The following is a 13,660-nucleotide window of genomic DNA, read 5'->3' on the forward strand; positions in this document are numbered from 1 at the left end:
AATTGAACTCAGGTAACTGTAGTAGAAGTCAAGGACCTAAGATAAACTGTGGCTATTGAAATCGGGTACAGGGATACAAATGCCTGGATGGAATGGATAAAATATACTGTCCACACATTAAATAAGAACAATTGCTGTGTTTGTGCTACTGGGAGACCAGAGTCTCAGGTGGTCCCGTTTCCATTAGGATGGTCCTCAGACCCAGATGGAACGTATTGCATTTGACTCTGTTTCAGGATGCCAAGGCTTGGGGTAATGAATCCTGCCAGATGCTATCACTACTGTTCCCAGAGCTCAGACGTCCTGCTGGTCAGCCTCTGAGGACTATTAGGCCACCTGCCCTAGACATCAATTATACCTCATGTCTCATCAGAGGGGGGAATGATTGACAGATGTGGGAAACCTGACGGGATGCAGTGAAAGCTGGTCCTTCAACAGCCTCACAAACCAGTCCACACTCTTGGCAGAGCCGATGTCTGGTGATACTGCAGAGGACCTTTCCTTGAGACTTTCCTAGGTAACTGGAAAGGCACCTGTGCTTTGGTGCAGTTTCAATCCCTTTCATCCTAGCATTTAGATCCCCATCCCGGACCACATTTAGAAAAAGGACATAGACATAGATACTGCAGCCAACCACAGAGGCTCCTTTGATCCCCATATTTACATTGATGCCATTGGGGCTCCTAGGGGAGTGCCAGATGAATACAAAGCCAGGAACCAAATTGCAGCAGGGTTTGAATCAGTACTCTTTTAGTGGTCCACTATAAATAAAAATGTCGACTGAGTTAATTATATTTATTATAACCAGGAAAGGTTTGTTAACTATACCAGGGATGCCATCAAAGGAATAGCAGAGCAATTGGGACCAACTAGCCAGATGGCTTGGGAGAACAGGCTAGCATTAGACATGATGTTGGCTGAAAAGGGAGGAGTTGCGTCATGATTGGAGTTTCATGTTGCACATATATACCAAATAATACAGCCCCCAAAGGAACTAGTACTAAGGCCTTACAGGGATTAACTACCCTATCTAACAAGCTAGCTGAAAACTCAGGTATAAATGATCCCTTCACTGACTTAATGGAAAAATGGTTTGGGAGATGGGAGGGCTGGATGACTTCAATCTTAACCTCCTTGATCGTAGAGGCTGGAGTTTTAATTTTAGTGGATGCTGCATAATTCCTTGTGTCCAAGGACTAATGCAACAGTTAATTGAGACAGCCCTCACCAATTACCCCCACCCTACCAAAGTAACTTGCTTCTATTAGAAATGCAGCAACATGAGCACCAACAGCTCCTAAATGAGTTTGAAGAAAATTTAAACTAAAAGAAGGGGGAAATTGTAAGAAAAATGATCTTTTCTATCAAAGTATTTGTTACCTTCTTAGATTACTTAAAAATTCCTCAGGTCGCCATCTTAGGTGACTTGCATGTTTCAAGGGTCCTTGCTTCTTCTTCTGGATTCCTATACGACTCCATTCCCAACCATACTGTAGGCCCTAACCCATCCCCCAAGTCTTTTAGCCAATTGAGGGACATTGTGAACCTTTGACCTGGACAAATCAATGGGTTTGTGGCATGTACAACTGCGTCAGGGATATAAGGAGGCGCCATTTTGTGTCAGCTGGAGTAAGTACATGCTTGCACCCTTTTGATCAAAAGAATCAGCATCAGCCATCCCATGTTCACGACATGGGCATCTTTAGGTAGCAAGCATTCCAGTGATCTTTAAGTATTTGGCCCATGTCCACACTGTGCAGCAGTTCAGTTTGGATCTCAGGAAAAAGAGACAAGCAAAAGAGTAGAGCAGAGCTAGAGAGAGACCAACTGAAATCAAAGGAGGATAAAGCCATCTGCTCCCAAGTAGGGTTCTCCTCCATGCTGCTGGCTGACTCACCAAGAGGTTACTGGATCCATGCCGCCTCATGGCCAGAGGTCCTTGGTCTTGTCAGAGAAAGAATTCAAGAACGGACACAAAGGAGATTTAGCAGGAGCAGGTTTATTAATGCAAAGTGAAGTGAAAGTACACTCTGGAGGAATGGGAAGGCTCAAGGATGAGTGACTGCCCTGAGGATCCCAAGACCTCAAGCTTTTACTTGGATCTGTGGGCATAAGAGTGGTCATTTCTGAAAAAAAAAAACAAAACAAAAAAACCCAACCATAACACAATAACTCAAGTATTCAATAAGTATGTTTGGAGTGTTTACTATGTGCCTGGCACTGTGTTAGATGCTAGGAAATACAAAACAAGTGAATTCTTCCACTCAACATATTTTGTCCTTGTCCTTTTTTTGTTTGTTTTGTTTTGTTTCTTTGAGCCAGAGTCTCATTGCCTTCATAGTCCTTCTGCGTCAGCTTCTCAAGTGCTGGGATTACAGACATGTACCACCATGCCTGTCTATTTTGTCCTCTTTTTATTTTTCAGGCACTATATTAGGTTCTGGAAAGCATTTTGCCTTCATGGAATTAACAGTCGATTTGGGGCAGGCAGTATTGACCAATGACTCACACAATTAGCATCCAACAATATATAAAAGATATGTTAAATTCCTTAAGGGCTGTGGTCATTCTTTTTGTTTTGGAAGATAAACAAACTTGAGACCTGCATCAGTCTCCCAAGATATGAAATTACAGGTGTGCACAACATTGCTCAGCTTCTTTCCAAGGCTTTAAGGAAGAGTAGTTTCTGGGTCTGCTTCTAGCTTCTTTTTGATATTGCAACTGTTGCTAATGGGGGGAAAATGTAAGAAGCAGAAAGACACAATTGAATCAAGTAAGAGGTAAGATTGCTGGTGCGCCAATGAAGGTTTTAGAAAAGAAGAGATAAGAGGAGAGACAAGAGAAGGAAGAAGTTGACTATTGTGGAGATGTTTTTAATATTGAGGAAGAGGGATGATGAAGTCAATTCTGTTCATGAAATATTTTAACCATTCCTCCTTCCAAAGGCTTAGTAGGTGTCATAGGTCGGATAATTTAGTCTCATTTTCCACTCCTTCCCCCACCATCCACGAACCCCTCCCCCCCACCCTTTGCCTTTGGCGGTATTGGGGTTTGAACTCAGAGTCTTGTGCTTGCTAGGCAGGTGCTCTACCACTTGAGCCACGCCTCCAGTCTTCCCTTCTGTTCTGAAGGTACTTTTCTCTTTGCTTTCTATTAGTTGTCTTTATAAATCCCTTAATCTCTAAACTCAATTTGTAACAGAATGCAGGGACCACAGGACAAAATCACTTTTGTAGCCTCTGTTGGAGCATAAATACCCCACTAGGCTTTCAGAGGCAAAATGCCGACTCTCTGTCTGCAGAAAACTACGATTCCCAAAAGGCTTTGGGGCGCCGGGGGAGTGGGAGGGGGATGAGGGGAGAGCAAGCGGCTCTGGAAAAGGGGCGGAGTCTAAAGAAGGTCGTTGGTTGATTCCATTGTAGGGCGCGGAGGGGTAGTTTGGGAGGAGCTTGGAAGGGATCCGCTTTCTGATTGGTTGTAATTAGAAAGGGGCGGTCCCACGCGTGGTTGGTACGGTCCGCAGGCTCCAGGAACGCTGCGACTGGCGCTCGAATTTCCCGGGTCTAGAGCGCCGGGCCTGTTGGGAAGTCGCCGGGACGGTTACCTACCGGGCCTTTGGAGGTCGCGAGTGTGTTCCGACATGCAGAGCACAGATCTGGGCAACAAGGAAAGCGGCAAGATATGGCATCGCAAGCCATCCCCGGCCACTCGGGACGGGTAAAGGCCGCGGCGGGAGCGCGCGGGCTGTGGTGGCGGGCCAGGGGCGGGTCGGCGTCCATGGAGGGGCGTCGGAGTGTCTGGACGGGGGCCCGGTGGGATTCGCGTGCTGGCTGTGACCCTGCCGGACATCGCTGAGTTGTGCGACTTAAGGGGGAGCTGGTAGCTCGGACACCACGGTTCGCAGGTTCTGGGGGCGGCTCTGGTCCGGGGCAGTGGACCAGACGTGGAGCCGGAGGTTCTCTGGTTTATGTGAGCGGCTTCGCGTTGGTGGTGAGTGCAAGGACTCTGCTTGCATTGACGGTCACAGAGTCCGGGTACTACCCCGGCTCAGTACATACTCCGGTGTCGCAGCTGGAAGAGAACTCGGGGAGGGGAGGGGAGGGGATGCGGAGGCGTGAGCAGTACACTTTCCACCCTGTCCCCAAATCCAAGTTTACCCTGTCCCAAAGTCGAAGTTTATCTGTCTTAAATACGAGTGTATTAAGACGCACCTGCACCCATCAAGTGTTTGTTGAGCGCCTACTACGTGCCACGTGTCCATGTGAGAACTGGGGGACAGCAAGGGGACCAAACTAGCTTCCGACGTTTTGCACACTGGCCTGTGATGGTAGCAGGGAAGAACGGCTGCTGCGGCCCGCGCAGCTTTTCGTCGTGTTCGGGTTGTCTGCCCTGTTTGGGGGTCAGCATCGTCTGTGTGACCTCAGGGGAGCCCACGCCCCACAGTGGTGCCATTCCTGGTGCTGCATGTCAGTGATCTTAGTGCTTCGGATTCCCGGGGTGTCTCGGGCTTCGCTTCATCCTTCGGGTTCATATTTCTGGTGATTTTTTTTTTTGGTCTTTTTTTCATTTTTCTTAACCTTTTTTTTTGGCGACATGTGTTTGAACTCAGGATCTGACGCTTGCTAGGCAGGTGCTCTTACCGCTTGAGCCACTCCGCCAGCCCTCTTGTTGGTGTTTGGCTGCTCCTCGAGGAATCAGTTCACTGCTTTGGATGTTAGAACTTGCTCCAGCCACTTACTTGGCTTCTGATTCCTGTCCATTCTTTTTATCAACTCCTTTGAGTACAAAATTTTGTCTAAAGTGGCCATTCTTCAGGGTTTTCATTCCCAAATATGCTGTTTGTATAAATAGCACCCTACTTGCCCAGCGCTGTTGGCTCACGCCTGTAATCCTAGCTACTCAGGAGGCAAAGATCAGGAGGATCGCAGTTCGAAGCCAGCCCAGGGTAAATAGTTCGAAAGACCCTATCTCGGCAATTATCTTCATAACAAAAAGGTCTATTGGAGTAGCTCAAGGTGTAAGCCTTGCATTCAAACCCCAGTATCAATCAATCAATAAATAAATAGCACCCTACCTCTCTAAACCTTCTAATTCTCTTACTGTTAAAAAGTATCGAGCTATGCACACAAGATTGCATTCCTGTTCACACTAAAACAATAGCTGTTTGTTCCTTAAGACTAATGATAAGGTGTTGTGAGAGATCAGAGCTTCCCACTGTGAAGTCAGGATTTAGTTGAAGGAAGTAACTTTGGGCCTGTTTTGGGGTTTTTTTGGTTTTTGGTTTTTGGTTTTTTTTTTTTTTTTTGTGGTACTGGGACTTGAATTACACCTTGAACCACTCCACCAGCCCTTTTTGTGTTTGGTATTTTCCAGATGGGGTCTTGTGAACTTATTTGCTCAGGCTAGTTTTGAACCTCTATCCTCCTGATCTCTGCCTCCTCAGTAGCTAGAATTACAGGCATGAGCCACCAGCACCCTCCAACTTTTGAAACTGGGACAATCATACTAGGCATATTTGATGCTCAGTGTATACTTGGTGGTGCTATTATGGTAAAGATCTGATAGTTGTCAGGCAAAGTACCAGCAATTGAAAAGAAGTTACTCTTTAAAAAAAAAATACTTCTATGTGATTTATATAAAAATCAGGAACAGAAAGCTGCCAATTGTGGTTTCTTCTAGATCGTGGGATACAATCTGTTTATTTCCTAGTGATTAATTTTTTAATTAAAACATGTTCTAGGGAAAAAAAAAAAAAACCACTGGAGCGAAAAGTCATTTGCTTTTGGCCAGGAAATATTTCAATGTTATTTCAGATCATTAATTTTTTTGTATTTTAATTCCTAGAAAACTACATAAAAATAGGCAGTGTAAGAATTTTCTCTTGAAGGTGTTAAGACAAAATGAAGAAAAGAATGTTTTTGTATTGCTGACAACTCAACCTCAGGGCCTTGTGCATACTAGACAAGTGTGTTTATCATTGCACTATATCTACAGCCATTAAAGGAAGTGTTTAATTCACGTAATGAAATTTTAATGAGAAAGATTGATGTTTCTATTAGTAAAATTTAAAATTTCACAAAACTATTAAATTTTCATGATTCAAAACTTTTTTTTTTTCCTTTGGGTTTTTTTTTTATTGGAACTGGAGTTTTGAGCTGAAGGCTTCACACTTGCAAAGTAGGAGCTCTGCTACTTGAGCCACACTTCCAGTCAATCCTTTTTTGTTGATGGTACTGGGGTTTGAACTCAGGGCATACACCTTGAGCCACTCCACCAGCCCTCTTTGTGATGGGTTTTTTCAAGATAGGGTCTTCTTCTCACCTAAAAAACTAGCTAGCATTTGTTGCCCTTAATGCAGAGAAACTAAAGCAGATACCTTAAAGCAACTGAGTCCAATAGGAAAAGGGGACCAGGAACTAGAGAAAAGGTTAGATCAAAAAGAATTAACCTAGAAGGTAACACCCACGCACAGGAAATCAATGTGAGTCAATGCCCTGTATAGCTATCCTTATCTCAACCAGCAAAACCCCTTGTTCCTTCCTATTATTGCTTATACACTCTCTTCAACAAAATTAGAGATAAGGGCAAAATAGTTTCTGCGGGGTATTGAGGGGGGGAGCGGGAGGGGGTGGAGTGGGTAGTAAGGGAGGGGGTGGGGGCAGGGGGGAGAAATGAACCAAGCCTTGTATGCACATATGAATAATAAAAGAAAAATGAAAAAAAAAAAAAAAGATAGGGTCTTCTGAACTGTTTGTTCAGGCTAGCTTTCAACCATGATCCTCCTGATCTCTGTCTGCTGAGTAGCCAGGCTTACAGGTATGAGTTACTGGCGTCTGGTCTCCAGTCCATTTTTTGCTATTTTGGAGATGGGGTCTTGTGAACTATTAGCCAAGGCTGGCCTCAGACTGCATTCCTCCAATTCTCAGCCTCTAGACATGAGCCACCAGCACCCAGCTAAATACTGTTGTTGTGATAAAGTATTGGAATTGTTCTAGTCTCTGGAACCAAAATATGCTCATTTTGTGCTGCAAGTTTCATAAGTATTTTTAAGCAGATATTTGACACAATCCTCAAAAAAAAAAACAGTAACAAGACAAATACAGCTATATATTACTAATAAAGGTTGTCCATAAAGTAGTATGTGATCAGTAACAAATATGTATAAAAATACAGGAAAGTAGAAAGAAGGAGGAAAAATCACCCATACTCCTATTATCTGAAAATGACCGCTACTATTTGGATGTGTTCATTTTTCATTATGTATACGTTTTTCTTTTTCTTCCATTGTTTTTCCTTGAAATTGTGTGTGTGTTTGTGTATATATATTTGTATATATGTATCAGCTGTTTAAAACCTGAGGTTGGAATGTTTTCATTCTTAGGGAGCTTTTAAAGCATTCCATATGTTTCTATGGGATAATAATTGAAAAATAAACTTCCTTAACCTTTTGAATAGCATTTGTTCATTCAGCAAACACAGTTTGAGTGCCTGGTATGTATTGTAGGTCAAGTGTACCAGGTGCTGTGATACAGTAACAAGCAAGCACCGGTCCCTGTCCTTATGGAGTACACCTGCCAGGGTATTATGGCAGACCTACTGGAAATGAAAATAACATTCATGTATACTTCAATTTGGGGTATTTTATGTCACAGAAACAAAATCTTACACTCATTGTTTATCACCTAATCACAATTCATTAATATTGTTTACATTTCCAGTTTTTTTTTTTAATGTCTGTCTTTACTAAAATATAACCTTCATGAAGGCAGGAATCATGTCTATCAGTTATTCTGAGCTCCTGGTTTGTTCACTGTCTGACACATAGTAAGTTTTCAAGTATTTGATGAATAAGTGAACAGTGGCTACTTTTATAAGTAATAACTTTCTGAACTGTTTTCAGAAGTCCTTGTAAGATTGATTCTATGGGCGAGAAGGAATAGCCACAAGAGAAGAGGGAAAGATTGGCAGGCAGAAAGCCTTCAAAATTGGAAAAGTATCCTATAAAAGCTGTATTTTCCATATAGAAAATAAAACTTGATGGGAAATTTAATGTTTAGTTGCTTTGTTTTGTTTTGTTTTTTACTTTGACAGAATTATAGTGAACATCATTCACAATACTTCTGATTACTATCCAAAAGTTTTGCGATTTTTGAATGTGGCTTTTGATGGCTCAGGTGATTGCTTAATTGCTGGGGACCATCAAGGAAATATCTACGTTTTTGACTTGTATGGAAACAGGTAAGCAGATGTTTTTGGTACTTACCTTATTTAACAAGTTACTGATTCACTGACTGATTTAGTACTTGCTATTCATTTTTCATTCCAAAAGCTTTAAGTTCTATATTTCAGGTACCTTGAAAAACAATGTCTTAAGTACTGAAGGAAGAAAGCAGGAAAGTAGTGATCCCAATTCTCCAATTCTTGACTTCTTAACCTGCCCTGCCATTTCCCAGCTTTAAATTAATACAGCTGTCTCTCTTTTGTCTCTATTGTTGAACAAAGCTGGTTGTTGATTGATTCCATTACAGAATAATAAACGTCACCTTAGGGGATTTTTAACACTTCGTTTACTTAGCTACTGTTACTTACTTTTCCCATTTCCCATTGAGTATTGCAAAGCTTTTATCAATTTTTTTGCCTCTGTGTGTTGGACACCGAACTTATTCTGACTGCCTCTTAATTCATGATAAAACAGATGCCTCAAGCTTCCCTTCTTTCTCCCCCATTGTGGCCTCAAATCTGCTGTGAGTTCAGCCTTTCACATCTTTTTTATCACCTCATTCATAAATAGGTGATCTTAATTTATGTTAATCCCTATCTTCTATAACCTCTCCTAGGACTTTGGATCATGGTGGAGTGCAGGGGAGTTCCTTCCTTATCTTAACCATTCTTCCTTTTCACTATCCAAAAAAATAAATTTTCCTCTACCCTTAAGTTTTTACCTGGGGCTCCTGAAGCAAAAGACAGATATAGTAAGGGAAAACAAACAAGTTACAAACATGTATCACAGTATATCACATGGTGGGAGTACTCAGAAGTGACTGGTTTAGATTTGGTTTATACAACATCTTGCAACAAAGAACAACACATTTTTAGAGAAGTGACAGTACACAGGAAAAAGATCTTGCTTTTCTAGGGGCAGTGAATTGTGGGAAGGCAAATATATGGGAAAACTAATGGTAGATAAAGGCTAAGTAAGTTTTTCATATAGGTTCCTCTGGTACCATCTCCAGGATGATGAGGGTCTAAAGTCTTTTTTTTTTTTTGAGGAAAAGGAAATAAGTTTAATTATTCATCAGATGAAGAGGAGGACAGAGAGTCAGCCTCTCAAAGCGCTGTCATCCCACTTCTGAGAGAAAATGTCCAGTTTTTAAAGGGGAGTTCAAGGGCTTAGTTTGAGTACATGATAAAATGCATGTCCCAGAATACATGCTGGCTTTGGTTCTCCAAAGAACCTCTGTCTTTCCTAATAGAGGATTCCCTTGGTAACTATGCAAATTTATTCAGACTTTTAGGTAAATGGGATGCGGGGCAAAGAACTTTTCTTGTATTTACTTTTAGATTGTTTTCAGTGCAAAATAATGCTTATGCAAAAGTATTACATTTTGGGGTGGCATATTCCGTCACTCTTCAGTATGAATTCATAGCTGAGCCGAGCTGAGCAGTAAGTGGCAGAGCTGAAACTTAAATCAGACATGATGATAAAGCCTATTCCCCTGGGCTCCCTCAAATTACTAACTACTGTCTTCCCCCTCCCTGATTTTTTTTTTTTTTCCTTTCGCTTCATGGCACAACTCTGCTAATTTTTCTCCCTTCCTCATTATTTTGTCCCTCATTTTGCTGACTTCTATATGTCCTTCTATATCTCAGGTGCTCTCTTTGATAATCTCATCAACACCAAGACTTGCTAAAGCGCCATTTTGACTCAGATCTATCTACTAGAATTTCTCTGTGTTGAGCTGCTTTCTTTTTCTTTTTGGTGGGATTGGGTTTGAACTCAGTGCTTTGCACTTGTGAAGCAGGCTCTCTACTACTTGAGCCACACCTCCAGTCCTGGTTATTTACTAACCTCCTGATCTGGAGGAGGTGGGTCCACAAACTGTTTGCCCAAGCTGTCCTTGAACCAGGATCCTCCTGATCTTAGTCACTCAAGTAGCTAATATTACAGGTGTGAGCCACTACACCCAGCTGTGTTGAGCTTTCTGATAACCACTAGCTACTTGTGGCTCTTGAGCCCTTGAAAGGAGGCTAGTCCAAACTGAGCTGTTGTAAATATCTAAAATACACCTTGGATTTTGAAGGCTTAGTATGAAAAAAATGTAAAATTTGATTAAATATTGAAATGATAACTTAGATAACATACCAAGTTAATAAGATTTGTTATTAAGATGAATTTTATCTGTTTATTTTCACTTTTTAAATGCAGCTTCTAAAATATTTTAAATGATACATGTGGCCCATGTTACATTTCTTTTGGACATCATGGGTCTAAATGTGTTACAAGGGCCTTAAACTTAAACATGTTTAAAATGGGGCATAGTGTATTTCCTACCCTCAAGCTTGTTCTTTTGCCTAAGTTGAAAAGCCTAGGGTTTTTTTTTTTTTTTTGTAAATTAAACTCTAGATATGTGCCAAAGTGCTCTACGTATATTATTTAATCACAACAACCTCATAAGATTCCTGTTCTTCATTTTACACGTGAGAAATTCCTGATTGGTCCCTCTTTACCCTTATTTAAATTAAAGTCCTTCACCTCTTAACTTTTGAAACCTCTCCTGTTTGTTCTTTCTATTACGTGCTTATATCTCTGGTTGAGATTCTGTTAACTTTCTTAGTAACCTCCTTCCTTACCCTTCCATTTGCCTTTGCTGCCAGAATCTTCCTAAAAAACATGCCTGGTCATGATTCTTCTAAGCTGAAAGTTTACAGTGGTGTTCTATTTTGTAGAAGTAAAGTCTTGTCGCTTTACTGTGGTTCAGAGGATCTTTTATAATCTGTCTTTGTCTTATCAAAATGGTAGCTCATTTTTCTGATCAATTCAAGTTTATGATCATTGGCACAATTTCTGATACTGATGTAGTCATTTCTCAATAGGTTTAATCTTGTTCAGCGAACAGCACAAGCTTGCACAGCTCTAGCCTTTAATCTTCGAAGGAAGTCTGAATTCCTTGTGGCATTGGCAGATTATTCCATTAAATGTTTTGATACAGGTAAGAAATCCTCCTATTTGTCTTTTGAATTTTTTTCTTTCTTTCTTTTTTTGTCAGTACTGGGGTTCAACCTCAGGGCCTTGTCTACCACTTGAGCCAAGCCTTCAGCCCTCCTTTTGTCTTTTGAAGATAAAATATAGACTAAGTACTACAAGGAGTTTACAGATCTGTACAGTTTGAGGCATCAGTCCCTATAAGACTGCCTTTATTTCAGCTGTAGCTACAAGGTTGGTGGTCCAAGGACCATCCTCACTTCAGATTGGCCAGCTACCAGGTTAGGATTCCCAGCTACCTTCAGGTTCAGTAATTCACTAGAAAACTCACAATTCAGGAAAGTATTATATGTATGATTACAGATTAATATAGAAGAAGGATATAAATTAGAGTCAGCCAAAGGAAGAAATGCATAGGGTGGAATCTGGAAAGCTTCTAAAAAAAAGGTTTCCTTTGTCCTCGGGGACCCTCTCAGCATTGACATTCTCATCAAATACTGCAGACTTAGATCACTCAGTCTTTGGTGTCAAGAGTTTTTATTGAAGCTCCATGACATAAACGATTGGATTGAATATTACCCATGTGGTTGAATTCAGTTTACAGCTCTTCTTTCCTCCTCAGAGGTTGGGCTGGTAAACCTAATAGCATTGTTGGTCTTTCTGGAAAGGCCAGGCCCCACCGAGTCTTCTTAACGTAAACCATCTCTGTGTGCCTAAGGACCCACAGTGAAGATAAAGGTGCTCCTGTCACATGAGGAATTCCAGAGATTTAGAGATTACCTCCCAGGAGCCAAATTCCTTACTATGTGGTATACTTTTTTGTTTCTTTGTTTGTTGAGATAGGGTCTTATAACCCAGGCTGACCTGGAACTTGTGATGTAGCCTAGGCTAGCTTCAAACTCTCAATTCTCCTGCTTCCACCTCTCTGAGATTACAGCGCTGGAATTACAGCTGTGTCCCACTATGCTTGGCTCAGATACACTTTTTTTTGTGTGTGTACAGTATTGGGGTTTGAACTCAGGGCCTCATGCTTGCTAGGCCATCACTCTTTAGCCATGCCCTGAGCCCATATAGTTGATTTTAATCATAATAACCCACTGAGATGGATATTCTTATCACCATTTTACAGATGAGGAAACTGAGGCACTGAGGTAACTTGACCAACATCCCAAAGACTGTAAGCAGTGGAACCAGAATTCCAGACTTGAATCCCTGCTAGTAATCACTGTCCTGCATTCTATAGACATAAAGAAGGACAAGTAGTCATTTGGTATACCCAGAGACATAGTCAAGTGTTTTTATGACAGGGCTCTCTCATATCTTAACAAATATGTAACTAACCCTATCTATGTTATTCCATTGAATCATTTTACACCATTAAAAAATTCATAGGGGGCTGGATGCATGGCTCAAGTGGTAGAGTACCTGCCCAGCAAGCATGAGATCCTGAGTTCAAACTCCAGTACTGCCCCCTCCCCCCCATTATATAACCTATTTTAGATTAATACCTGATATCCCACTAAATAGATGTTGACTGTTACCATAGTTATTTGTCCTACTACTTATTTTTGGACTTCTAAACTATTTCCAGTTTCTGGTATTACAACATTGCTGTGACAAAAATTCTAAAAAAACTAAGTCTTTATATTCATGTATGGGTATTTTCCTTAGATTCCACAGTTCTCCTCTATTCCTAGTTCCATATCTCACTGAACTGCTGCCCCCTAGAAAGCTGCTGCTTTGGATGCTGTCTTCACCACCTAACTCCCCAACTACTTCCTTTTTTCCTTCTCTTCTCTGACAAATCCTGCTTCCTCACAGTACCCATTGATGAGTTCTGACTCTTGTGCTCCCCGCACTGCTGAGACTTCTGACATTGGAAAGCAATATAATTTCATTCATAAAACAAAAAACATATATTTTTTCAACATAATACTAAATTTAAAAGCTCAATGAAAAATAATTAGGAACTAATCTGGTAGATCTAAGTCTACAGACTTTTGACTGGTGTTTGGAAACCACCACTATTTCCCTAAAAAATTTGTTCTTCTGTCTTCAGTTTTGACCTGCTTTATATCTTAGTGCTTCCCAGATTTATACCTTGCTTGCTGACTTCTCAGTTCCATCTTTTTGGGGGAAAAATTCTAATCAAAAAAGTAAAATATACTGTAGGAAACTTGGAAACATACAGAAGAGTGTGAGGATAAAATAAAAACCATCTTTAATTTTATTCCCCATTGATAGTTACCATGAGTAGTTTTGGTGTTTTCTCTGTCAGTGTTTTCTCTACTCTCTCTGTGTTTTCTCTACCTCAGTGTTTTATTTTTTAGATAATCTCATTATATAGCCCGGGCTGGCCTCCAAGTCATGATACTCCTGCCTCAGTCTCCCAGGTACTGGATTATAGCTCAAAAGAGTTGAATCAGTTCATGCTTAGTGTTTATGTACAGTGTTAGA

At 41.1% G+C, this 13,660-nt stretch overlaps 1 protein-coding gene across 4 annotated transcripts in view; it reads left to right on the plus strand.

Moving 5' to 3' along the window:
• Positions 1–3,496: 3,496 nt before the first annotated feature.
• The window catches only part of Tbc1d31 (TBC1 domain family member 31), a 70,328-nt gene continuing 60,164 nt past the window's right edge, over positions 3,497–13,660 (plus strand). For all 4 annotated transcript variants that reach the window (XR_012446397.1, XM_074069147.1, XM_020156498.2 and 1 more), the window contains exons 1-3: positions 3,497–3,717; positions 8,092–8,238; positions 11,095–11,210. Coding sequence is in view for 3 of the 4 variants with exons in the window: in XM_074069147.1 (XP_073925248.1) it covers positions 3,641–3,717; positions 8,092–8,238; positions 11,095–11,210 (340 nt within the window). In the remaining variant the exon portion in view is untranslated. The remainder of the gene's footprint in view (positions 3,718–8,091; positions 8,239–11,094; positions 11,211–13,660) is intronic.

Source organism: Castor canadensis, chromosome 3 (assembly GCF_047511655.1).
Source record: "Castor canadensis chromosome 3, mCasCan1.hap1v2, whole genome shotgun sequence".
NCBI classification, from domain to species: Eukaryota; Metazoa; Chordata; class Mammalia; order Rodentia; family Castoridae; genus Castor; species Castor canadensis.